The sequence below is a fragment of the Macrotis lagotis genome, chromosome 5 (assembly GCF_037893015.1).
Source record: "Macrotis lagotis isolate mMagLag1 chromosome 5, bilby.v1.9.chrom.fasta, whole genome shotgun sequence".
Taxonomy (NCBI): Eukaryota; Metazoa; Chordata; class Mammalia; order Peramelemorphia; family Peramelidae; genus Macrotis; species Macrotis lagotis.
Window position 1 is genome coordinate 140,534,037 of NC_133662.1, and position 27,265 is coordinate 140,561,301.

Below are 27,265 nucleotides of genomic sequence, written 5' to 3' on the forward strand. Positions count from 1 at the left end.
TTTGGTGAATGGAGTTAAAGGGACTTTAATTGGGGAAAGTTCTGGGTTATCTTCATTAGAGGCTGAGAGGAGATGGTGTTTGACTTTCCTGTCTCATTTTCTTCCTGTTTCTTCATTATGCTACCTTGTTGAAGTTCACAGAGATTAAAAGACTTGCCCAGGAACCCATGGGTAGTCAATGTCAATGTGTCGGAGGCAAGAAAGCCAGTCTTGTATAGGATGCTGGCTTTGGAGTTAGGAGGCTGCTTGCTCCCTAATTTCTATGACACACACACGCCTCCTTCTGAGAACTACGGAGTGTTACAGGAGGTTGATAAACTTCTCAGATCTTAGTAATCCAATGATTTTTTAAAAAAACTTGATATTCCATTCTATTTAATACATTTGTTGATGCTATCTTCTACAATTCCTTCTATGTATTTCCCATTAGCTGGAGATTTGTGTCTGTGTATGCATTTATTTGCATGCATATTAAGGGGGTGTGTGTGTGTGTGTGTGTGTGTGTGTGTGTGTATCTAACTCAAATCGGTGACTTCTTCCATGGTTCTTCAGTATTTTCCTAATATGACTTTATGTAGCTAGTACATCTTTCTGTTCAGAGCTTATTTTTGCATAGAGTATAAGGTATTGGTCTAAATTTAATTTCTTCTATGTTTCTGTACAGTTTTCCCAGAAGTTTTTGTAAAAAGTGAGACTTTATCTCAGTAGCAGGGATCTTTAAATTTATTGACTATTAGGTTCATTTGCTTCTATAAATTGTATGCTTGATCTGTTCCATTGATTAACCTCTATTTTTACATCTGTACCCAATTTTTTTGAGTATTGCTATTTTCTAGTAGTAGTTTGTAATCTGTTATTTCTAGGCTACCCCTTTCATTTCCACTTGTTTCATGATTTATTTTGAAGCTCTTTCTCCATATAAATTTTGTTTTACTTATTACACTTCTTAAGAATAATCTATGGTAATGAATAAGTAAATTAATTTAAATAGCATTTATCATATTGACTCATTCTAACTATGAACCATTACTATTTTTCGTTTTTGTTTTTGCAAGGCAGTGGGTTAAGTGACTTGCCCAAAGTCATCACAGCTAGGTAATTATTAAGTATCTGAGGCCTGATTTGAACTTTGATCCTCCTGACTCCAGTCGGTGCTCTATCCACTGTGCCACCTAGCTGCCCCCATTACTAGTTTTCTAATTATTAAGGTTTGTCTTTATTTATGAAAGGCATTTTAAAATTGTATTATATAGTTCTTGTGTATATCTTATTTGGTAGACAAAATTGCTTCAAAAGAATTTCTCTTTCTATTTCTGCTTTTTTGAAGGAATACATATAGAAATGCTCATGACTTGTATGCATTTAAGCTATACTTAATTTTGCTGATTATTGTTTCAATTCAGTTTTTTAGTTTTAGATTCTCCAGAGTTATTTAAATATGCTATCATATTATCTGAAAAATGTGATAATTTTGTTTTTTGTTTTCTTTTTATTTATGTATATTTCCTTGTTTTTGTCTTATTGCTATATCCAGTATTTCTCGTAATTATAAATGAAATGTAGGGAGTAATAAATAACATTTTGATTTTATCTCTGATTTCAATGGAAAGAATACTAGTTATCCTCATTACATAAAATGTTGGTTCTTTTGTGAGGTTAATGAAAGGCCCCCTTTTAATAGAAATACAGGTATCTTGACAAAATTGAGCACTTGTTATTTGACAGATATTGTCGTAGATTCTTGGAATAAAAGAATAAAATCAAGAGGCCCTGCCTTCAAGGAGTGTACACACACACACACACACACACACACACACACACACACACACACACACACACACATTTTCTCTCCCTCCATTCTCTTAAAAGGGAAACTTTCAAAAACCTTTTTTTATAGTGATGTTATTCTCTTTCAATTCTTTTTCTAGAACAGTGCCTTTTCTCCTTCCTTATAGTGCAGTAGTATGCTAGTGATTTATATAACTCATAATTTATTCATTTGATACTCAAGTGATGGACACCCTTTTAATTTCCAGTTTTGTCACTGCAAAAAAAGTTATTATACATATTTTTGTACATTGATTTCTCTGGAGTAAAGTCTTATGTCAAAAGGTATGCTTAGTGACTTTTCAGAGTATTATTCTAAAATACTTTATAGAATGGGTAAACCAGTTCACAAGAGAGTTTATATTCTCCTGGCAAAAATTTCATATATATGTGTATATATATATATATATATATATATATATATATATATATATATATGGAAATGTAACATATATACAAGATATTGCTAAAATTAATAAGAACATTCTTAAATTATATGTATTTTTACAGGGATGGAACAGACATTCTGTAATAAGTTGGAATATATGGAGGATTATTTTCCAGAAATAAATTTTTACATGTATGAAGGGCCTGCTCCTCGCATCCGGACTCGAAATATTCCACAGGACTTTTTTGCTTGTAAGTATGGACCATTTTTTGTAAATGATTAAAGCTGCTAGGAGGCATGGATAATCAGAATCACATTTTTGGAAGGTAACTGAGAGATCATTTATTGTCATCTCCTACAGTTTGGGGGAGAATGTCAGTTTTTGAAAGCAGTAGAAACTCATTATTTTTTCATCCTATCTTTTTACTCTGCTAAAAGTAGAGCTGAAGTAGGTGCTTGTTTCATTGAAAGGAAAAGAAATTTGAAGGAGGAGCTAAATGTGAATCTTCTATTTTTGTGAACTTTTGAAAGGAAGACATTCCATAGCCTCTCATGTTAGACCCTGCTGTTAAATAAAAATTTGCCATACTGCATGCCAAGATCCTTTAGCATTTTTGAATTAAAAATTATCTCAAAAATTATCCCTAAACTTTGGAGATGCTATATGAGTTTATTATTTTTAATAATTAGTAATTAAAAATAATAATTGATTTTTTTTCTCCTCTTGATACAGTTGATTCTCAAGCAATTGTTGGAAATCTCAGTGTAAGTACTAATTATTTTGGGGGATCATTCTTTTTTTTAAACTTGGTGACTAGAGTGTAAATTGCAATTTACTCTCCACTTTCTCTTAAGTCAGAACCTTTAACTATTTCTTTTATTCTCTCTATCAATATTCTTTTACACACATTTGAGACTTTATAACCTGGTAACTTTCATTTCAGAGAATATTTCACTTTGGTAGTAGGAAAATAAGAAAAAGCATTTTATACAAAGTTGGCACCTTTGCCACCATTGGTATCTTCCTGCTTGGCTGCTGGGATGTCCAGTTTGTGCCTTCAATAAAGAATTATAGTCTATTAAGCTTCAATCATCTTTGCTTCTTAAATTCTTCAAAAATTTAAAAAAATGGCCACTTATTTAAGGTTCACTTAGCTCATTGAAAATAGGAAATCCAAAATCCTTGTATATCCCTGTATAGATAAAAATCGCTTCAATCTTTTATGAATACCTGTTGATTGTACATGATTTATATATCCTGATTTGAAACCAGAAAGTAAAAAGGCGTTGTAGGGAGAGTATTTAAAAATATTTTTAAAATTTTACTCTAGATTTGATAAAAGATTGGCCTCTGTGGAAGAGTTTGTTGAGAACTTCATTCATTTTCTATACAAATGATCTAAAATTCTTAATAGATGTTGAGTATGAAATATTGATGAGAAATTGTGATTCCTACTAGTGATATATATATATATATATATATGCAACATGCTCTGAATTGTTAAAGCACACCTCCTTTTTATAGTTTTTATTAAATCTAAAACTTCAATTGTTTAGTTTACATAATTCAATGTATAGTTTATGTAAGTTTTAGAAATATAATAGCTTGATCCTATTCTGCAATATCTATTCTTTCCACGGCAAATTCTTTTTTTTTTTTAAGTTTATTTTAGCTGCCAATTCCTTGATATTGAATTTGGCATGAGTGAGGGTTGTGGAGTAGAAAGAGAAACTGTTAGAGCTGGTTAAATCCTTCTAGTCCTAGAGTGGGATTCGTTAAAATGTGGTAGGATAACTGTTATAGCCTGATGTGTGACAGTCAAGGTTTAGGGCTTCAGTAATTCTAGAGGATATGGGATTCCTCTCCACTCCAGCCTAGCAGTACTAGCTGTGCAGGTTTCTGGGTCTCAAAACTTCAAGTTTTGTTGGCATTTAGTTGGTAAATTGAATAAAGTGCTTGGAGTTAGGAAGAGCTGAGTTTAAATTCAGTCTCAGAAATTACCTAGATGTATAACCCTAAACATGTCACCTAACTCTGTTTGCCTCAGTTTCCTTAATTGTAAAATGGGGATAATAGTACTTACCTTCCAGGGTTTTGTGAGCATCAAATGAGATAATAATTCTAAAGTCCTTAATACAGAGTGAACACTAACAATTTCAGCTATATTGCCATTTCTAGTAGGAGCAGCAGTAGAATTTGAAGTAATAGTAACAGGAGAAGCAGCAGCAACAACCCCAGTAGTAACAATAGCAGAAGTAGCAGTAGCAGTAGCAGTAGCAGTATTCAGTAGTAGTAGTAGTAGTAGTAGTAGTAGTAGTAGTAGTAGTAGTAGTAGTAGTAGTAGTAGTAGTAGTAGTAGTAACAGTAACAGTAGCAGCAGCAGGTGATAGGTAGCACAATGGGTAGAACTCTGGTTCTGGTTTTAGGAAGATTTGAATTCCAGGCTGACCTTAGATAACTCACTAAATTGTGTGACCCTGGGCAATGATTTAAGTACTATTTGCCTTACTTTTTTTTCAAAATTGTGGTAAAAACAAGTAACAATCTTTCAAACTTGTTATGAGAATAAAATATGATAATACTTATAAAGTACTTTGCAAACCTTAAAGTGCCAAATGAATGCTAATTATTATCATTAAAATAAACATTCATTGCTAGAATAGATTTGTGGGACTTGGTTCTATGAATCTAGTAGGGTCTAACTGAAAAGCTGCAATAGAACTCTGTTTTCCTTATCTACCCTAATTAAACACAACTCTGTCTTTAGCTAAATTGTTTCTTGGAATAGTGTGACCTGTATCACAGGGTAAGCAAAATCAATTCACATATTGATGATGTTCAGATTATCTTTTTCTTTCTGTACCTCTAGTTCATCATCCTTCTGCTAAGTGAAGAGAAATCTGGTTCATCAAGTGTTATGGAGTCTTGATTATTCAATGCATTGATCAGAGATCTTAGGCCTTTTTTAGTTGTTTTCATTTACAATCTTGTGATGATTGTATAAATTGTATTTATGAAGAAATCTTTATCTGTTTTTCAGTGTCGAAAAGCAGATCAGCATTTTAAACCCTACCTGACTCCAGACCTGCCCAAACGACTACATTATGCCAATAATGTTAGAATTGACAAAGTTCACCTTCTTGTAGATCGTCAGTGGCTGGCTGTAAGGTTTGTGTGATCATTTATTTCCTAAAACATCAATAACATCAGTTACCCAAATTTTCATCTTATTGTTCTGCTCATATATTGTGGAGAAGGGTGGCTAGAATATTTGGCATTATATTAAAATATGGTTCTACATTTTGTTCTGCACTTTCATATTATACTCATATTTATTAATTTAGTGATACTATAGAATCATGGATTTAGAAGTAGAAATTTAAGAGATTATATAATCCAACTCTCTTGTTTTATAGCTGTTAAATGATGTATCTAAGGTAACAAAGATGATAAGCAGAGCTGGTATTCTAATCCAGAAGTCCTCTGATTCCATATTTATGTCCTTCCTTACTTTATTATAACCAAGTTTGTTATTTATAGGCTACAGATGAAGGCATCCTGGGAGATATTAAAGTATTTCTATATATGTGTAAGTGGGGCATAAACTCAAACCTTGACAGACAGGAGAACATTGACTTTAGTTATGTCACAGAGTAATTTTTAAATTCAACCCTGTGTGAAAACTGGAAATCTAATTATATTTTTTTCTCAAGATTGTTTTTAATCATTGTGAATAAATATAAAGGATATGACATCTTTGATGGTTTTAGGGGAAATTATTGCCTTGAACCTCTATTTATTCTCTATCAGGTTTAAGAGGCAGCATACATAATGGAGAGAACCAACTTTGTGATCAGGAACACCTGACCTCTTAACATCCTGCCCACCTGATTTTGTGGAAATTGTTTAATCTTTCAGTGCTGCATTGGAAGGGAAGTTCCTTAAATCAATGAAATCACAGGCTCTTTCATTTTACTATGTTTATTTCTTAAACACAGTAGCTGGCTCATAATAGGCACTTAATAAATGCTTGCTGATTTGACATGTTGACTTCTAAAGGGGATTGATAGGTTTTATTTTTAATAATAAGGAAAGCTATTTTTATACAGAGCTTTTATATGTTATATCATTTGATCTTCACAACAACCTAGTGAGATAGCTGCCATTATTGTTATCATTTTAGAGAAACAGAAACAGACTAAGAGGCTAAAATGATTCACTAATCACATTGCTAGATAGTAAGCACCTAAGGCAGTATTTGAAATTAAGTTTTCTTTATTCCATGACTGGCATCCTATCTTTTATTCTATGTACTAAGAGACAATAGAAAGGCTAGACTTTTGTAAATTATGCTTGACTTTGATAAAGTCTTTAATAAAGAAAAGGAGGAGAACACAAAGTAGAAAAATAAGGGACATTAAAAGTCTGATTTTTGTTAAAGAACCATAGGAATTAGGAAAACCTTGATTACTACAACACATCTAGAAACATCTTCCTATTAGTAGGCAGATATGTCTTATCACTGGTTAAAAAGCTCTGCCCTTGAGAGGCTATTGGAGTGGAAAACTTGAACTATCCCCAAAAGGACCACAAGATGGCATCATTTCTCCCACCTCAGATAAATTTGTCTGGTGGCTTTATATAGTTTGACAAAAGTAAAAAAAAGTTTTCTATGTGGAATGGATGGGTGAGGAAATGATAAAATTTTATCTCTGATTTATGGTAACTATATCCTATGTGAAAGTATAAAAGATCCAATAACCAGAATCACATCTTGATCTATTAACTACTAATATTGTTAGTAAAACATATCAGATCCCAAAACATTGACTTAAAACAAAACAAAACAATTTACTACAATTAAAAAAATTAAAAACCATCCAAATATAGAGGGGAAAATGTTAGTAAATTGGAGAATTTTACTATGTATCTGTGGATGTCTACTGAAGTTAATGTTGGTAATGTAAATGACCAGGATTTGATGATTTGGAAAATATTTGATATGTGACAGAGAAAAGAAACATAATATTTGCAAGTATGAGAACTGGGTTAAATGTAAGAATAATATGTTCAAGAATAGCAAATTCACCTGTCATAATTACCAAAGACCAAAATGAGTTAAAGATGGAATTGCATGCTGAGGACAATGGGCTTTTTGGTTTTTTTTTTAATTTGACAGGAATAAAGAAAATATCAGAGAAGGGACAGACTCACTGGGGGAATATGAGATGATGGGTATAGATGGTGAAGAGAAGGAAAAGTTGTTGAAATAGGTTTTATTTTAACCAAGGAAGATAAATTTTGAATTAAATAGTGTAGTTAAAAATAAATTGTCCCCAAAGATAAATGAAGAAATGACAGGAAGGTCCTTGGATGTTCTTCCTAGGTTCACAGTACTGGACTTGAATGAACTCTATCTCACTTCATTGAAGGAATTGATAGATGTGATTGGTGTCATAACAAGATTGTATTGACAGTTCTGTAGCAGAAAGTTGACTGAAGAAGAGATTAGAAGTAGGGAGGTCAATTAAGAGGTTATTGTATTCCTCTTTCTCATAAGAGATGACTAGAAGTTGAACTGGTTTGATGGTCATGTGAATGGAAAGAGAAAGATAGATGAGAGATTTTGTTAACTGAGTTGGTATGAGTTATGAAGGAAAAAGAGAAGTCAAAGCTCTCTAAGATTGTGAACCTGAGTAACTATAAAGATGTTGATATCATAAAAAAGGGTGGTGGGGAAGGAGGCTACTCTGGGCAGGGAAAGAACTGTATTCTGGGACAAGAAACACAATTACCCTTCTTGGAACAGAGAAAGGGTATCCAAGACCAGTGCTGGGACAGTCCCCATCCTCTCCCAACCCTCAGTGTAAAACCTCTGGTGGACTTTCCCAAATCATTATTCTGACTGGGTGGCAAAGAGAACTATAATGCCCTTTCTAGGAAGAGGGCAGTTTGGAGGAAGGGCAGGTTTAACATGAAGAAAAATCTGAGTTCCACATATAATAAAATGCAAGGGTTTGAGGGAGTGAGTAGGTGCTGAGGACTTTAATTAGTAAGTACAGATTGATCCTTTCTAGAAATGTGTCAAGAAAAGATAGAAAATAAATATAAAAAAACACAATAGCTTGAGGGAATGACAGTCAAGTGAAAGTTTTTTGCTTTAGGATAGAAGACCTAGGTGTATTTCCAGGCAGAAGGGATGGAATTGGTTGGTGGGATATAAAGATGAGAAAATCAAGGCAAGGGACTACTAAAGTCAGTTCAAACTAACTTTGATTATTAAATTTTCAATGTTAAGCATTTTACAACTCAGAAATTAGCAAATGCTACAAATTGGGACTTGATTTGTTTTTTTTGTTGATTTAGACTTTAGAAAGTGAAGAATAAAATGTTACTAATACAAATGCATATTTTCATAAATACATATTGTCTTCCTGGTGAGGTGGCTGTTAAACTATCAGACTACTCCTGGATCTGGAATTAATTTGAAGGACGGACCTTAGATAGGAGAAAAGTCACCTCTTCTTTAGTGACTAGAACTAAGGTGGAGAGGAAGTATAGTGAATCAGAGGAGTTTTGAGATATAAATATGGGAGAGAAAACAGAACTAGATGGTCTAGATTTTATCTGAATATCAGCTGAAATTGCTATTGAAGTGATACTGTGAACTTAAGCAAAGAAGAATAAGTTTGGAGCAGCAACCCTAGGAGTACAGTAAAATATCATTTGGGGGGAAAAAGGATTGCTATGCATTGACGATGGCCCAGTTGACATCAGGTTAAATGAATTTGTTCTGAGTGCAATTCACAGCTGTGCCATTGAATTATATGATTGCCTAGTTTCCTTCATTTTCAGTTTTCAATAGCATGGGAGTAATAAGAACCAGAAAGGTTGGATGATGGAGAATTTGGATCAGTGATTTTCAAAGTTTCATTCAATAGCAACAAGTTTCTAATCATTGATAGAAGTAACTGTGTAGTTGAACAGGTCAGCTGTAGGATCAAGAAGCAAAAAAAAAGTTTGTTAGGCTGACAGATTAGAAGAACAATGGGACAGAGACAATGGAGGTTTCAGTGATGGCAAAGAATAGCATAAATGGATTGAAGAATAAGAAAGCATGAAAGGATGAGGAAACTGTAAACAGAAAGGAAAATTTCAGGGTTTAACATAAATATGTATGTTATTCAGCTTGCACTAATGATAAGACCAAAGGTATAGTCAGCTTTGGAGGTGCCTTTTCCTATATTCAGTCGGCCAATCCTTGACCTCTCTGTCCTGTAGGAAAAGAGCACAGAGTAGTAGTTGAACCTCTGCTAATGTTAATGGTTGCCCAAAGGGCTATGGGATAAAGGAAGGCTTCTTTTGGTCTTTGACTTGAATGCCTTCAATTGACTTTCAATTTATTGGTTGTTCTTCTATGAACCATGTAGCATGATAACCTTCTACTGGTCCCTTTGGACACCTATCAAAGCTAAGTCCCAGTAAAGAATCATAAAAGAAAAACCCTTAATCATTAGAGCTATATAAAAATGGATGAATTTTGGAAGTAACAAATCCAGCATTATTGAAGGTTTCCTTGTTCCAATACAGATTGGACTAGATGTGTGAGGTATCATCTGATTCTTAAGATCTTTGATTCTCTGATCATTTTTCATCTTTTCCTGTGGAAATTTCAATCGATATGTTAACAGAAATCAGAAACATAAATGTGGAAGGAATTGTTTTTGTGAACAGTCAGAATAGCTAAAGGAAAAAATGTATAATCTCTTTCAAGAAAACTAAGGGGAAAGCCTGTGCTTATGATGGAAGTTCTAAAACTTATAAAAGTGACTTCAAGTGCTACATGGGAATGAAATCTTACTTTGCAAATTAAAAGATGCATGAAGCATCAATTTACTAGATATCCTAGTTCAAAGGGCACCAGTTATTTCAGTGAAAGGCACATTAGAGCTTTGAATAGTTATGCACAAAGCAAAATTTACTTATCAGTTCTAATGACCTAGAAATGTAGGAAAATGTATAAGCTAAGAGAAGTCCATATTTTGAATCAGCTTACCCTGTTTATCTCTATGTAAACCAGTTATATAGTGTGACTAATATTAATAAAACTGAATTTCATGCAAAAATAGTGAACTTTTGAAAAGAGGAATGAGAGGGGAACAATATAAAACTCCACTGGAGGATCATTCCTGCCTTCCCCTTCTAAGTTCCTTTTTTTTCCTTCTCTTTTTCTTTTCTTCTTTTTTCTATTTCAGCACAGAAGGGCTGAGTGATAGAACTTCTAGTTGAGATTGTGGTAATATCAGTGGAGAGAGAATGAGGAGTCATTCTTGGTTTTATTTTTTGTTTTTAATTTTCTAAACTTTAAGTGAGAATATCACTTATTAGTTTGAAATGAAGTTATTTGTGGACTTTAAGTCTCTTTCCTGAACTTGAAATATTAAGGAAAAAATAGTAGGAATGTTATGTAGTTTCAATCAGGGAGGAAAAGATTAATTCTCTAGGCAAATTCAGAGGATTTATACTATACTTAATATTTAAACTATATTTATACTATACTTAAGGAAATTTTATTGTTAAAAACTTGAGGTGGATGTAATATAGTGGAAAGAATATTGAATCTGGAGTCAGAGGACTTGAGTTAATCCCATTGCTAATATTTTCTATCTTTAAAAATATCTCTACTTTTATAAATATGTTTACCTTGGGGAATTTACATCCCATGTGGAGATTGAACTAGAGGACCTGTTAGGTCTGTGTACATGTGTGTTTATGTTTACATATATAATCCTATGAATTTTTTTAGTATCACCTATGGTTCTACTTACTAAATTTTGATTATTCTCCATTAATCTATGCTTTTATTCATACTTGAAAATGTAACATAAAAATCTACCTAAGCAAAATGTGTAATTTGACTGGAATGCAAAAAATTAATTCTATTTTAATGAAAAAAATTTCTTTGTTCTCTTCCACCTATCTTCCTCAAACATCTTACCTATAATTATACACAGATACTTTCAGAAGTTTTTCTATGACAATTTTTCTTTGTAGGAAACAATGTTTATTTTGTTGGCATATATACTCATACTGCACAATAACAAAATTTTATTTAACATTTTAACATTGTTATATTAACATCAGAATGCTAGACCTTATTTTTGTTTTTATTATTTTTCAGATATAAAAGTTATAAAGGTTGTGGAGGTGGTACCCATGGTTATAACAATGAATTTAAAAGTATGGAGGTAAAGTTTCTACATTTATGTTGCTTTTCATTATTTTAGCTCAATGTTTTTCACAAATTTTTCCATATACAGCAGCAAGGTGTGGGAAGGTAAGATTTTGTACCTATGATTTCATCTTTATAGGGGTCATTCATTATTGAAATTTCATCTCGATTTATAATATAATCATAGCATTGCCAGGGACCCTGGCATGGTCATAAGCCAAGTATGCAGCAGAGGCAGGAAGTTAGCTTAGATTTCTGAGATCTTAAGGTCATCTCTCAATTTATTCTGCTAGACTACCTCTTTTAATCTCATTTGGTCTCAAGAATACACATATTTACCCAAATAGAAGGTGCCTAGATGGAATAAAAGCCACACATTAGCTCAGTCTCCTTATTGTGAATAAAAGTATATATTTTGAATACTTCAAAAGACCCTTGATGTATTACTATAGAATGCAGATAGCACCCTCCACACACATTCCATAGATATTCATCAGATGGTTTTTTTCATAAGTTGTTGTGGCCTGAAAATGCCTCATGGTGACCAAGTTTCTGTTGATGAACCCTTCCAAACTTAGTCTGGTTCTTGGATGACCCACAAATAATCCATTACCAGGTCTGTAATCAAAATATCCTATTTCCAATATGGAAGGATCCTCAGAAGTCATCTTATCTGACTCCTTAATTTTATAGACAAAGAAAATGAGACTTGTGGAGGTTAGATGACTTTTCCATGGCCACAAAGGTAGTATGTCGTAAAGTCTTTCTTGTTCACTGACATTGGACAGAGCCTTTCTTTTCTAGCCTTCTAGGTCTAACCTTCAATGACTTAAGAACTGCTCTCTAGCATGATAAAGTTTGGGTAGTAAAACTTCAGAAAAGACTATAGCTGGTATCTTTTTAAAAAAAGAATAAATATATCGACATCAAATAATGCAAACATAGACAGTTGCTACTTTGCAAAATGATCTGATGTATTTGATTCAATTAAATAATAAACATTTTAAAGACTTTGACATTCATAAAAGTGTTAGGAATACTTCCTTCTTTCACCCTGTGCTGTCATTCCACATTGTGGATTTACTGTTGAATTCAACATTCACTCTATTTTTCAGAATCTTTTTATATGAATTTTCTTATAGCTCCTTGATAACTATGGGATGAATTTATGCTATGTAGTTATACATAGTTTAAAATATGTACATGATTTTACCTTTATTCTCATTAATCTTATTAGATTTAAGTCATTTGTCCAGACAGTTGAAAGCTTTATTGATCCCAGTTTCTTTGTCCAAAACACAAACTATTTCTTCCAACTTTGGATCATTTATAAATTCTCAGTATTGGAATCTCTACTTTTAAAATGACTTTTAAAGTCTTTGAAAAAAGATAGTGAAGAAAATAAGATCCAGTACATAAACCTTTGACACTTCAATAATTACTTTGCTGTAGTTTGATAATGATTAATTATCATAACTACTAGTTATTTAACTAGTAGTCCAGACAACTGAATCAATCTTTTTCCATCTCAGTTTCCTCAGCTGCAAATTTGGCATAATAAGAGCCCAATAAATAACTCACTTCATAGGGTTGTTGGGAAAATCAAAAGAAATGATATACGTAAAGCTATGCCAGCCTTAAAGCTCTATATAAATGCTATTATTATCACCAGCCTTAGACTTTGCTTGTTCAATTAATTCAAATTGCACTAATCAATTAGTACTCATCTCTCTACTTGTTTAATAAGACATTGAAATATGCCAGGAACCATAACGCCAATGAAAATACCTTGTCTAGAGCAGTCTCTGACCAACAGTCTAGTAATCCTGAAAAAAAAAAAGAGATTAGTCTACCATGTCATGTTCTTAATGAAACCATATTTTCTCCTATTTCCCTAACCATTTACAAACCATTCCTTTACAAATGCATGACAGAATTTTGACAAGAATGAAGTCAAGTTCACTAAAGTCTGAAAAAGTTATTTTCTTCCTCATTTTCAAAATCCAAACTTTTGCCTGACTTGAGTCATGCAGCACTAACTTGTATTCTCTGTGTTTTTTTAATAATCATCTCTCACAACTCAACAATTCCTTTCTTGCACCTTTTTCGTGTGTAAGCTTCATTTGGCTCTGCTGACATGAATTTATTTTGGCTAATAATTGACATTATACCCTCTCCTCATTATCTTGGGTTTCAGTTTCTTATTGATCACTTTTCTCTTATTCTTGAAGGTTTGAGAGACATGGTGTGGCAAAATGGATAGAGAACTGGCTTTAAGTCCTATCTTTGAATCATACAGGCTGTGTAACTTAGGACAAGACATCTAACTTCTTGTTACTCTAGGCAACCCACTAAGACCATGTTTCAAACAAGATGTTGATCTGCATTGCTAGAGGAGTTTCCTCATCTGGGGCTTCCCTATTCCAATTAAATCTCAGATCCAATTCCTATTCTTATTTTTAATAGTTTGAAGACTTTTTCTTTTGGTAGAAAAATAAGCAAAATTAGGTATAAGTAGTTTTATATTCATTTACTGTTTTGCCCATCATGATCCCAATTATCCCAAATCTTACTTCTATATCTTTCTTCATTGTTCTTAGCCTCTCCTCTCCTACGTAGGATTTTAAATATGTTTTGGTCATTGTTCTTGGCAGTAATGGTGAGCCTCACTGAGTCATAGAATTGCACCAACATGGTCTTTCTTTTGTTTTGTTTTGTTTTTGCCTTTGCAAGGCAATAAGGTTAAGTGACTTGCCTAAGGTCACACAGCTAGGTAATTATTAAGTGTCTGAGGCTGGATTTGAACTCAGGTCCTCTTGACTCCAGGGCCAGTGCTCTATCCACTGTGCCACCTAGCCGTGGCAACAATATGATCTTTGTACACATGTAACATGCTTTTGTATTCATCCTCATTTATTCAGGGTCTACTTCTGGGAAACTATTAATAGAGTTGTGACTTTGATGTCTGTAGACAATTGCTTATATTCTTATTGTTTATTGATGTCAAAATCAAAGGAATAAATCTAGAGGCAAGAGGGAGCCTCTGAAAGTTATTAAGAAGAGGAGTTATATGGTCTAATTTTTGGTTTAGGAAGTTTATATATAGTTGAGATCAATGTAGGTATGCAAACTAATGTGTTTATGGAAAGCTTCAATATAATTGGAAAGTAGGATTTTTTTTTCACCCTAGAAAACCTTTTCATAGAATCTTAGAGTCAAATGTGAAGGTGAGCATGAAGAAAATAACTTGAAAGGAATTTATCATCTCTTTTTATACTTAGATGATAATGCCTCATTTAACACTTCAGTTTTTACATATGCTGTCTTTGATTACCAATCTTTACTTATAGATTTTTATTGACATTCTAGGCTATCTTTTTGGCACTTGGACCAGGATTTAAAGAGAAGATTGAAGTGGAACCTTTTGAAAATATTGAGATCTACAACCTAATATGTGGTAAGAATATGTTCCTGGTAGTAACAGACATATCCAGTGTCAAGGAATTTTAATTTGGAATTGGAGATCAAACAGGATCTCAGATACTATTTTAAATTGAGACAAAGTTTTCTCTGAAACAAGAAAGAGAACCATGATCATTTGCTAAGTGACTGTTTTCACTGATATACATATAGTGAGGAAATCAGTTTTCTCTTAAGGCCTAAAGATCAAAATGATAAGAGAAAACTAGTTTTACAAAAGCTCTTTGTCAGTGAAAACAGTCAAATGAGCACATGTGCATGATGACCCCTTTTTGTATGAGAGTGATTTTTGTTGGGCAATGCTGTCATTATATTGTAATGAGAAAAGAATAATCATGAAAAGAATCAGAAAAAAATCACAGAACATTGTATTAAAAAAGTATTTAGTGTTGAGCTATAACTCTTAAATCAACTAATCAAAAACAAACATTGAATACTTATTATATGTCATGATTATGCTAAAGTGCTGAGGATATTAAAAAGAGGCAAAAGACTTGAGGAGTCTTACAACATAAAGAAGCAGACAGCATACAAACAAACATATTCAAAAGAAGCTATGTAAGGATAAGTAAGACATAATTAATGGAGGGGTTAGGGAAGGTTTCCTGTAGAAGATAGGATCTTTAACTGGGTCTTTACAAGAGCCAAAGTAGTCAGTAGTCAAAGTTGAGGAAGGAGATTATTTTAGGCATGGAAGATAGCCAGAGAAAATGCCCAGAACTGAGAAATAGAATTTTAATTTGTTGAACAGCCAGGAGGCCAGTGTCATTGGATTGAAAAGTACATGTTAGTGAGCAAGATATAAGAAAATTGCAAAGGTGGAATGGACTAGGTTGTGAAGGGTTTTGAATGCCAGAGGATTTTGTATTTTATTTTGGAGGCAATAAGAAGTCTCTATAATTTATCGAGTAGGAAAGGAACTGTGTTTTAAGAAAATCACTTTAATGACTGAATGGAGGATGGAGTGGAGAGAGACTTGAAGAATAATCACTAATGTGATGAGGGACTGCACCCAAGTGGTGGAATTGTCAGAGGAAAGAAGAGGAATATTTAAGAGTTGGTGTATAGTGAAATTGATAGACTTTGCCAACAGTTTTGATATAGGTGACAGTGGAGAATCCAAATTGATTTTTAGCTTGGGAGCCTACTGGACTGGGAGTTTGGTGTTACCCTCCAAATAAAAGGAAAGGTTGAAGGTGGAAAGATGGGGAAAACATTCAGAGGGTAAAATAATGAATTTTACTTTAGACATTGCATTTAGGTTGTCTACTGGGCATCTAGTTAGAGATATTTAAGATCAGGTAAGAGATTGGAGGTCAGAAGAGAGATTGGGGCAGGAAAGGTAAGAATTTGAGAATCATCTGAATTGAGAGAATTAAATCTATGGGAGCTGATGAGCTCACCAAGTGAAGGAGCATAGAGGAAGAAGAGATGAGGATCCTGAGGGATAGCTGTGGCAGAGGATACAGCAAAGGAGACAGAAGAGTAGTGAGATAGGAGGAAAAAACCTATAGAGAAGAGAATATCAGGGGCAGCTAGGTGATGCAGTGGATAAAGAACCAGCCCTGAAGTCAAGAGAACCTGAGTTTAAATCCGGCCTCAGAAACTTAATAATTACCTAGCTGTGTGACCTTGGTCAAGCCATTTAACCCCATTGCCTTGCAAACCCTCCCTTCCCCCCCCCCAAAAAAAAGAAAAAAAGAGAAGAGAATATCAACAGGAGAGAGTTGTCAAGAGTCAAAATCTGAAGAGAGATTGAGGAAAATGAGAACTGGGAAATGGCCATTTAGATTTAGAACTAAAAGGACAGTAGTAAATTTGGAGAAATCAATTTCAATGGAATGGTAAGATCATCCAATAAGAAGAGTATTATCAGAGGAGAGAAAGTATATACATGGTCTTTTGAGGAATTTAGCTTCAAATAGAAGAGATAAAGGATGAAAATTTTTTTCAGAATAGGGAAGTTATGGGCATGTTTGTAGTCAGTAGGGCATAAACCAGTAAACACAGAAAGATTGAAAATGGAGGAGATGGAAGGGGATTATTTAATATGTAGAGGGATTAGCCTTAGAAATGAGTAAGGCTGCTTCATCATGTGGGAAGGGAGGAAGGAAGAGAAAGGGGCCAGAGGCACCTGAGTGATAGGCAGTGAGAAGAGTAGAGAAGAGAGTTCAAAGAGTATCATCTCAATTGTTTCTGAAAAATGCAAGATAAAGCTCTCACCTGAGAAAGTAGGAGAAAGGGAACCATGGAATAATTTAGAGAGATGAAAAGGCTTGGAAGATTCACTGAAGAGAGTAAGATAGTGAGTTAGTAAGAGAAGTATGATATGATTATATACTATGGGTGAGCATGAATTGAGGTTTTGTAGCATAAATCTGTTGTGTACCAAGACAAAATGGTTGTGTGATTTTCTCCACTTTTATTTGGCAGCCCAAGAGTAGGAACAAAGGCAACAAATGATGGGAGTGATCCAAGACTGAGGCTTGAGTGGGAGTAATCCATAATATAATAAGGGAACTAGGGCTTCAAAGGAAGAGGACAGAATAGTTATAGTTGAATTGGTTCACCAAGGAGGGTGGAAGCTGGGGAAAAGGGGAGAAAAAGCTAATGTGGAGGGAAGGTGACCTGGGAGAGAATTGAGAGATCTAAGGATTGGAGGTCTTGGTGTGGATGGAAAGTAGGATTACATAATGGAAGGCAGAGGGAAAGATTCAAAGTCTATGGATTATGATCAAATAAGAGGACTTAAGAATTTTTTAACATGGAAGTGGTACTTTTGTGGGTGATGGCAACATTTATTGTATGACCATTTTAGTGTATGACTGAATTATAGTGAAGTAATTCATGGGAAGTGAGAAGGTGGAGAAAGTAAGTGGTTAGAATATTTAAGGGAGAATCAATATGTATGTTGATACCTAGTATAATAGTAAGAGTTGAGGAGGAAAGAAAAATTTCAAGTTCTTGGATATTAGAAAGACAAAAGTGATGAAAAAAGGGCAATTTCTAATCTTCATATGGAAAATTAAAAGGATAGATGCATATCTGTCTAATCTATTAAGCATTTATTAAGGTACCAGGCTGGATTCTAGGAACACAAAGAACATAAATATTCTCAAGGACCAAACTTTGTACTAGGAACAGATATAAATAGGTAAGAGTACACATCATAATTTGAGGATGAGGAAGAGAACATTAATATCTGTAAGGATCAGGAAAAGTTTTCTGTAGGAATGATCTGAACCATGAAGGAAGATTGGAATTCTTAGAAGTGAAGAGGAAATATGCATAAGAGCAATGTGCAAAGGGATGAGAATGAGAGATGAAGTATTACTTTAAGAAAATAGCAAGTAAGATAGCTAGGCTGGAACATAATGCACGGAAGGGAGAACTGTACAATAAACTGGAAAATTCGGTTGAAACAAGGTTGTAAAGGTGTAGTCCTTCCTTCTTCCAAAATTTTAAGAGACAGTCTTGAACCTTAGAGTTAAATGACCAGAATGCTGCCAGAGCAGCTGGGGTGGGAAGATCTGGATCCAAGAGAGATAGCTGTGATTCATTTTGGACAATGAAATCACCAAATTCTGACTCAGTAGGGTAAGAAAGGCATAGACTTTAATTCACAGGTTGCATGGGTTATTACAAAAGGTTCACAGATTACTTCAGAAAGTTCACAAGTTATATTCTTTAACAAGGTAAAGAAAGTGAGTTTTTAAGAAGATAATAAGGTTATGCAAAGAAGAGATGGTTATAAGAGAACAGCAAAGGAAGTTAGGAACAGGAAACATGGGAAACATTCATGAGATGGGGGCTGGGTTTAAGTAATCATGGATCCAGCCACATGAAGCTGGGACCACATGAATCCAGCAGTATGGAGCTGGGATCACATGGGTCTAGCAAGGAGAAAGGAAAGGGAAAGGAAACAGGGCAGTCTGTTGTTTGTCCAAATTAGGTAGAATAAGAGGAAAAAGGGAGGAGCAGAAGGCCAGACCTTCTATGGTAGGAGGAATGATGGTGGTGATGTTTAAGGAGTGGTTAACACCTGGTATAAGATAGCGTGTACTGAATACTGTGCCAGGAGTGAGTGTACATGACCAAGGTCAGGCATATGAGATACTACAGTTAAGAGTATAGAAAAAAATTGCTAGATTTATTTCAAGTACAAAAAAGGAAATTATAGTATTTTTCTGTGCTCAGAGTTCCCCTGATCCAGCAACACTTATGCTTTGAGAAGATTCTTTTGAGCAGCTGTTTGAAAAATGGATTGGAGACAGGAGAGTCTGAAAAGCTAGTGTCCAATTATGTACTTGTTTCATTTGATTTGATGTGAACCTAAACTTGGACAGTGATACTATAAATAGAAAATAGGAATCATACATGGCAAACATTATAGAGTTGACAAGATTTAGCAACTTATTGGTTATATGGGATGAGGGAAAAGGAAGATGTGAGGATATTTCTAAGGAAGTCAATGTAGGTAATTGGTAAGGTGATGGTACCCTCAATATAAATAGGAAAATTTGAAAGGATTACATTTAGGAAAGTAGGTAAGGAGTTATATTTTGGACATCTGATAGGCAGTTGGTAATTTAGGGGTTTGGATCAGGAGATAGACAAGAGCCAGGATTCATATGCATTAAAGTCATGTAAGATGATGAGATCACCAACAGTGAAGTATTAGAAAGGAAGGGAAAAGGGACCCAGGATATAGTCTTAGGGCCTATCCATAACATTGGTTAAAATTTTTAATATAAGTAGATCCAAAACTTCTAAAATAATGAGGGTAAAAATATTTGGACAGACATTTCCAATTATCAAAATCAAAAGAGGCTTTAAAAGAATATTTCATTGCCTATATCCTTGTTCAAAAGTCATTTATTTTAAGTCATTTATCTAGTGAGAATAAGAAGTGACATGACTTTTCAAATAGAGGATTGACCCTAGAATTAGGAATGTCTGGACTTAAGTCCTTCCAGTGACACATACTATACTGTTTAAAAACAAATAAAAAAATCTTTTGATTTATGAAACATAATTTTATACCAACAAGCTACAATAGATTAATATAAATAAAATCCTTGAAAGACAGTCTCTAGGTAATTAATCAATTTCTTAAGTAGACTAGCCAATAATCAATAAATTGATGATCAGTGCTTTGTCTCTGTAATCAGACTCAAATCAGGTATGTACCTTCTGATAGGGAAATAATTTGACAAGTGAAACTCAACCCTCATTGTTGCACATTGAATGAGGAGGTGGACTAAAAACTGCTGAGAATACAGGCATTTGGATTGAGGAAGTCAATCTTAACTGAATCTCTCTGGCTAGTTTTCTCCTTCATAAGCTGTGTTGCCCTAAATTCTACTATCTAGGATAAAAAGTCCTTCTCCCAGGCAAAGGACTCTTATAGACTGGATTTTGTTTATACTCTAGGAAGCTTGGGTGGGGTCCCTAGTTAATTTACTCAGTCAAACACTTCAAAGACTGACTTTTTCAGCAGTTTGCTCTTAACAAAAATAGAAAGTGTAAGATGGATCACAAATTAAAATAATAGTATAGCTTTTATTTTCTTTCATTAAAGACAACAGTAATTATATAACTTCAGTCCTTTCTCATATGAATGTTATGAAAGCAGACTTATTAACTATAACTACAGTGGGTTGAGTTCCAGGTCCTAAAATTGAGTTTATTGAAGAAAAAAGACATGTGTTTAGGATCAGATCTATCAAAGTCACATTTATCTGTGTTTATCTGTATATTTTTATAAGCAGTTTGATTGGAGAGACCCAAAATAGGAATAAAGAATTTTAATTGAAACACAGGATAAACTATCTTGCACTATAAAAAAACTTTCAGAGATTACTTTGGGTTAAATATTTTTATGAAGGAATAGAAGAAATAGAAGAAAGAAAATTATCTCAAGGAAACCCTGGCTATTTTCAGAACAGTGTATAGCAAATTATCTCATTTCCCTAGCTGTGCATTTTTAATTGCTGCAACTATTAGAACTAGCAAATTTTAGTTTTGAGATAAATAAACTGATCACATTTCTGTTGCATAATTATACATTAGCTGAAAATGCAGTTACAAGTCATCATTTTTACTTTCACAACTTGTAATGACCATTCAGAGTCTTTGATAGCAGAAGGGAATGGGGACACCTGGACAGTTTGGAGGCAGTTGCTGGTGGTAGGATAATGAATATTTGTAGTAGAACAGTATTTGTGGAAGGAAATTGTTCAGTGCATCCATGATTTTTTTTCTAAATTTATTTGAAAGTTTCTAAATTAATTTGCAATCAGTTTAAAAAGTTCTTTTATTTATACATATGTATGCTTATATGTATATAATGCTTTTTTAATATAATAATCATATATAATCTATATTTTTTAAAAACAGATCTCTTACACATTCTACCAGCACAAAACAATGGAACTCATGGAAGTCTAAACCATCTTTTGAAGAAGCCATTCTATGTTCCATCACACCCCAAAGAAGTATCGATTCTTTCTACTTGCCCCTTTGTTAATCCAAAACCCACATCTAATTTAAATTGTTTATGTCCTTTACTAGATCAGGTAAGTGATATCAATAATAACCACAGATAACTCACATTTATATAGCACTATAAGGATTACAAAACATCTTCCTCACTACAAGTCCATGAGATAGGAGGTACAAGTCATATATATGCCCAGTTTAGAGATGAGGAAACTCAGGTTCAGAATAGTTAAGTAGGTTTCTGAACCAGAACTCAAACCCATATTTTCTGATGCCAAATCCAAGTATTCTTTTCATCTTACTGATTAGACTCTTAATAAGGGAAAAGGTCTGTAATCCTACATTAGGCAATCTATTCCACATTATGTTCAATGGATGGATTTTTTTAAGACTTGGCAAACCTCTCTTTTAGTAAACTATCCCACAACAAAATACCTCCCCCACCCTCTATTTTATTTTATTTTATTTTATTTAAGTTTTTGTAAGGCAAACGGGGTTAAGTGGCTTGCCCAAGGCCACACAGCTAGGTAATTATTAAGTGTCTGAGACCGGATTTGAACCCAGGTACTCCTGACTCCAGGGCTGGTGCTTTATCCACTACACCACCTAGCCCCCCCCCCCCATTTTAAACTAAAATTCTATTTTTCCTTGCTTTTATAGTTTTGTTTTTTGCAAGTTTTCCTGGGTATCATATGAATTTTGTGACAGGGCAGGAAACTTGTAGTAGTGGTTAAAGACTGGACTTGGAGTTAAGAAGACCTGGGTTCAAATTCAGACTCTGACAGCTTTTCGTTCTGTAACCTGAGGCATATCCTTTAGATCTGTCAGTGCTCTAGACAACATTCTAAGACCATAAATTGTGGGAAAAGTGGTGTTTTACCTTAATAGAGGAAGTCCCTGCATTGATAAAACAGGCTCAGTTAAAAGATAAATCTCCATACATAGGCCTATATATCTGACAAACTTTAAAAAAGTTAATATCTGTATTTTTTCCTATTAAAAGAAATAAAAATTAAAGTTTAAGAATATGATTTAACAAAGTTTAAGAAAATTACTTAACATATTTTTCCCTGATTACAGAGGTAAAATTTTTTATCATGAATTATCTTGGATTTGAATCTTCAAGGAATGTCTAAAGAAATTTTATTTAATTGAATATCTAGATTTTACTTTATTCCTGTTGTCTTAAAACCAAGGAAAAAGCCATGAACACTTTGTAATACATCTTTCTTTCTATTGGAGTTTTATGTGGGGGCAAAACATTCTGGCTGTTATTTGGAAGTTAACAGTCACAGCAGTCAAATTTTTAAGTGGCATTCTGGCAAAATTGTCAGGTATAAGAAGGATGAGTGCATTGGGAAAAGCAAAGGCAATTGATGTGCTTTGTTTTAAAAATAGACTAATTTATAGGGTGACTAGAAATAGACTCATCTTTTTAACAAGAAAAATCTCTTATTGTTGTTTATTTTATTCACAGAATACTGAGATACAGATGAATCTAAAACTAAATCTCACAACAAAAGAAGGTAGGTCAGTAGAGAATATAAAAGGGTAATTTAATAACCACAGCATAGAATTGATTTTTATGCTTATTGGTTGGATTTTATTTGAGCAGTAATCAACAAGTTACCTGGTTATTACTATCGTGCAATTTTTCAGAACTGATTAACAATATCTGTGATCAAAATTTTTTACCCTCTCATTTCCCAGTTTCATTTTGGAACTGTCCTGCTGTATCTATACCTCAACATCTTCCTATCTCTATCCATCTAGCTATCTCTATCACCTGTCTCTCTGTCTTATCTATCTACCTATCCATCTATCATCTACTTCTGTCTATCATATCTATAGCTATCTTTTTTCCTATCTATATCCAGATAGCTCTGACACATCTAACTTTTCATTGCTTCAGTTAACTCTCAAAGACTAAATTCCATAACACTTGCAAAGGAAAGAGAATTGGAGCAAATTTTCTTACTGGGAGTTACTTGCATTTCTGGACAAAAATAAAAACAAACACACATATGCCAAGGTGAGGCAGCATTGAATGTGAGCCTAGAAACATATTGCCTAGGAACTAGGACCAGCCTAAGTGTGCAAAAGTTAATCAATAGAAATTAGGTCAATGGGGGAAATATTTTTGTGCATATCTACTTATGAAGCTATTTTTTATCTGTTTTAGTGGAGGAAATACCCACTTCTGTGAAATTAGAGCTCTTTTGATGTAAGTTATATGACATTAAGCCTACATTGCTGCTTTACAAGCTCCCTCTCATTTGCTCCTGGTTCTAACCTAAGAGGTAAAAGTGTTGCAAGGGTTATAGAATTTACAGCCTTTGGGAGATAACTATAGCAATTAAAAGTTAAGAGATTCTAAAAAGATGTGTCAGAGCTGTCTAGATATAGATAGAAAGAGAGATATAGATAGGTAGGTTATAAACAGACAGATAATTATTACTCTACCTCATAAATATTCCTTATTTGTATTTTCAAAGCCAGCTATTTTGTTTTAGTCTTCTCCTCTCCTGGCTAAACATTTCAGTCCCTTTACCTCATACTCATATGAAATACACTGAAGGACACTCCTAGATATTCTTCAAATTATCACTATCCCTCTTAAATTGCTGGCCCTGGAACTAAACATAATATTATTTATAAAGTATTATGATAGCTGAATACTGAGGTGGTACCTTCCTATTAAAAATACAATTGTTTGATGTTATTTAATTAATTGCCAGTGAATACTGAAATCCTTTTGACTTCACAGTCTTTGCCATCTGTGAAGTTGATTTTCATGTAACCTTCATTTCTTATACTTATCTTATATCTTCTTGGGTTGTTAATAGATCTAATCACTTCCAATTCTGAATTCTTCCGTCTACTTGACAGCATATCTCTAGAAAATAACCGCATGGGATGGCAACAGGAGAAGAGCCTCTCTTAGGTGCTCTCTCTGTATAATATTTAAAAACTTATAAAATAAGGACTCTTAACTAAATTTTTGAGAGACAGAACCCACAGAGGGATCCAGTGAGGCAGTTCTCCAGCCCAAGGTAACCTGGAAAACAGTGGAAAAGCTCTGCTTCATGGGGTTAGAGGGCTAACCTGCCAGAGTGAAGGAACTTCAGCTTCATGCAGGCAGCCCCAGGGTGCTCATGGCAGCAGGGGCAGTTTCATGTGAAGCCTAGTCATCAGGGCATGGCCAAGGCAGCCAAGATCCAGGAAAAGGAAGCAGGCAGAGCTGATAAGCAGGAGCCCCCAGGCAATTGAGCCTTGAGTGCTCAGCCTAGGGAGGGGAGTGGAGAGACTTCCTAGATTTGTCCTCTGTACCTGGAACAGAACTCTGAGGCTCTGACCACATTCAGATCCTGATCGCAGTCTATGCCCCACATAGAACAGCAGAGCCCCCCCCCCACCTCAGTCTGGTGGCAGAGGGGTGCTCTCATGGTCATTCACAGACCAGGAGGGAGGACAGAGCTTCACACACTGAGATCCTCGAGGGGTCTGTCCCAATAATGCTCAAAAACTCAGGAAGCACCCCAAGATCAGGCTCAGGCTGGGGAAATGAGTAAATAGAGAAAAAAGAGGAACACCATTGAGAAATACATTGTCTATGATCCCAAGAAGGATCAAAATACTCAGTCTGAAAATGAGGAAGTATAAGCTCCAGCGTCTAAAGACTGCAAGAAAAACAGAAATTGGGCTCAGGCTATGACAGAGCTCAAGAAGATTTTGAAAATCAAGTGAGGGAGCTAGAAGAAAAATTGGGAAAAGAAATGAGAGACATGCAGGAAAAACATGAAAAAGAAGTCAGCAGCTTAGTCAAGGAGATCCAAAAAAATGCTGAAGAAAATAACATGTTAAAAGTCAGCATAGGTAAAATGGATAAAACAGTTCAAAAAGTTACTGAGGAGAAGAATGCTTTAAAAAAGCAGAATTGGCCAGATAGAAAAAAGAAATAAGAAAGCTCTCTGAGGAAAACAAATCCTTCAGAAGTAGAATGGAACTAAAGGAAGCTGCTGACTTTACGAGAAGTCAAGACATAATACTTTAAAACCAAAAGAATGAAAAATTAGAAGAAAATGTGAAACATTAAAAAAAAACAACTGATCTGGAAAAAAGATTCAGGAAATATAATTTAAAAATTATTGGGATACCTGAAAGTCATGATCAGGAAAAGAGCCTTGACCTCATTTTTAAAGAATTCCTACAGGAAAATTGCCCAGATATCCTAGAAGCAGAGGGCAAAATAGAAATCGAGAGAATCCACTGATCTCCCCTGGAAAGAGATCCCCCCCCAAAAAAACAACCTCCAGGAATATTATAGCCAAGTTCCAGAACTCCCAAGTCAAAGAGAAAATATCACAAGTAGCCAGAAGGACACAATTCAAATATTGTGGAGCTGCAGTCAGGATCACACAGGACTTAAAAGCAACTACATTAAAGGCTCATAGGGCTTGGAATATAATATTCTGGAAGGCAAAAGAGCTCAGAATGCAACTGAGAATCAACTACACAGTGAAACTAAACATCCTCTTCCAGGGAAAAAAAATGGACTTTCAATGAACCGGGGGAATTTCAGATGTTCCTGTTAAAATGGCCTGAGCTGAACAGAAAGTTTTATCTTCAAATACAGAACTCAGGTGAAGCATAGAGAGTGGAGAAGGGTAAAATATGAGGGACTTAATGATGATGAACTACATGTATTCCTGCATAGAAAAATGATACTGATAATACTCATAAGGAACTTCTCATTTAATAGAGCTGGTAGAAGGAGCTTTTATAGATGAAGCACAGGAGAAAGCTGAATTTGAAGATATAATATATTGTAAAAATGGAGTCAATGGCTAAAAGGGAAATGTAATGGGAGTAAGAGAAGGGAGAGGTGGAATAGGCTAAGATATTTCATATAATAAGATTTTTTTATTACAATGAGCTATTGCAATGATATGGAAGAGGGGAAGGCGAGGGGGGAATGAGGGAACCTTCGCTCTCATCAGAGGTGGCTCAGAGAGGAAGCAGCATATATGCTCAATGGGGTATAGACATCTAGAGTAAGAAGGAGAAAAGGGAGACAGGGGGAAGGGGGGATGTGAATGATGGAGGAGAGGATGGTCCATGGGGGGAGAGTGGTCAGATATAACACATTTTCTTTTTCACTTCTTGCAAGGGGCTGGGATTGGGTGGCCTGTCTGGGACCACAGGGCTGGGTGGTTGCTGGGTCCTCAGGGATGGCATGTGGACTTGGGGCCTTGGCCCCAGGGCCGGTGATCAGTCTGCTGTGCCACTCAGCTACCCTACAGCACATTTAAGAAGAGGCACAGAGTGAAAGGAGAGAGAAAATATAGTATATGGTAATGGGGAAGTACAAATGGAGGGAGTTGTGATCAGTAATGGCAACAGTGGAAAAATATGGAAGTAACTTTTGTGATGGATTTATCATAAAAATGTGATCTACCTGTGACAGAGCTGGTGGTGTTGGAACACAGACTGAAGCACATTATTTATCATTATTATCATTATCATTATTATTATCATTATTATTATTATTATTATTATTATTAGTTTGGGGGGGTTGAAAGGTAAATGGAGTTGAATGACTTGCCCAGGGCCACATAGTTGGGTGATTGTTGGGTGCCTGAGGCTGGATTTGAGCCCGGGTGCTCCTGGATCCAGGGCTGGAACTCTGTCCCACCAAGCTTCTATTATTATTATTATTATTATCATTAACTTTTAATTATTTATTTATTATTTATATATTAATTTATTATTTATTTACTTATTTACTTATTTTGTTTTTGCTGGGCAATGAGTTTGGGGTGACTTGCCCAGGGTC

The 27,265-nt window shown here is 34.5% G+C and overlaps 1 protein-coding gene across 4 annotated transcripts in view; it reads left to right on the forward strand.

Annotated features, from left to right (window-relative positions):
* The window catches only part of ENPP3 (ectonucleotide pyrophosphatase/phosphodiesterase 3), a 111,886-nt gene that overhangs the window by 52,608 nt on the left and 32,013 nt on the right, over window positions 1–27,265 (forward strand). For all 4 annotated transcript variants that reach the window (XM_074187599.1, XM_074187601.1, XM_074187598.1 and 1 more), the window contains exons 14-20: window positions 2,338–2,466; window positions 2,949–2,980; window positions 5,257–5,384; window positions 11,398–11,464; window positions 14,818–14,905; window positions 21,328–21,506; window positions 22,907–22,955. In XM_074187599.1, coding sequence (XP_074043700.1) covers window positions 2,338–2,466; window positions 2,949–2,980; window positions 5,257–5,384; window positions 11,398–11,464; window positions 14,818–14,905; window positions 21,328–21,506; window positions 22,907–22,955 — 672 coding nt within the window. The remainder of the gene's footprint in view (window positions 1–2,337; window positions 2,467–2,948; window positions 2,981–5,256; window positions 5,385–11,397; window positions 11,465–14,817; window positions 14,906–21,327; window positions 21,507–22,906; window positions 22,956–27,265) is intronic.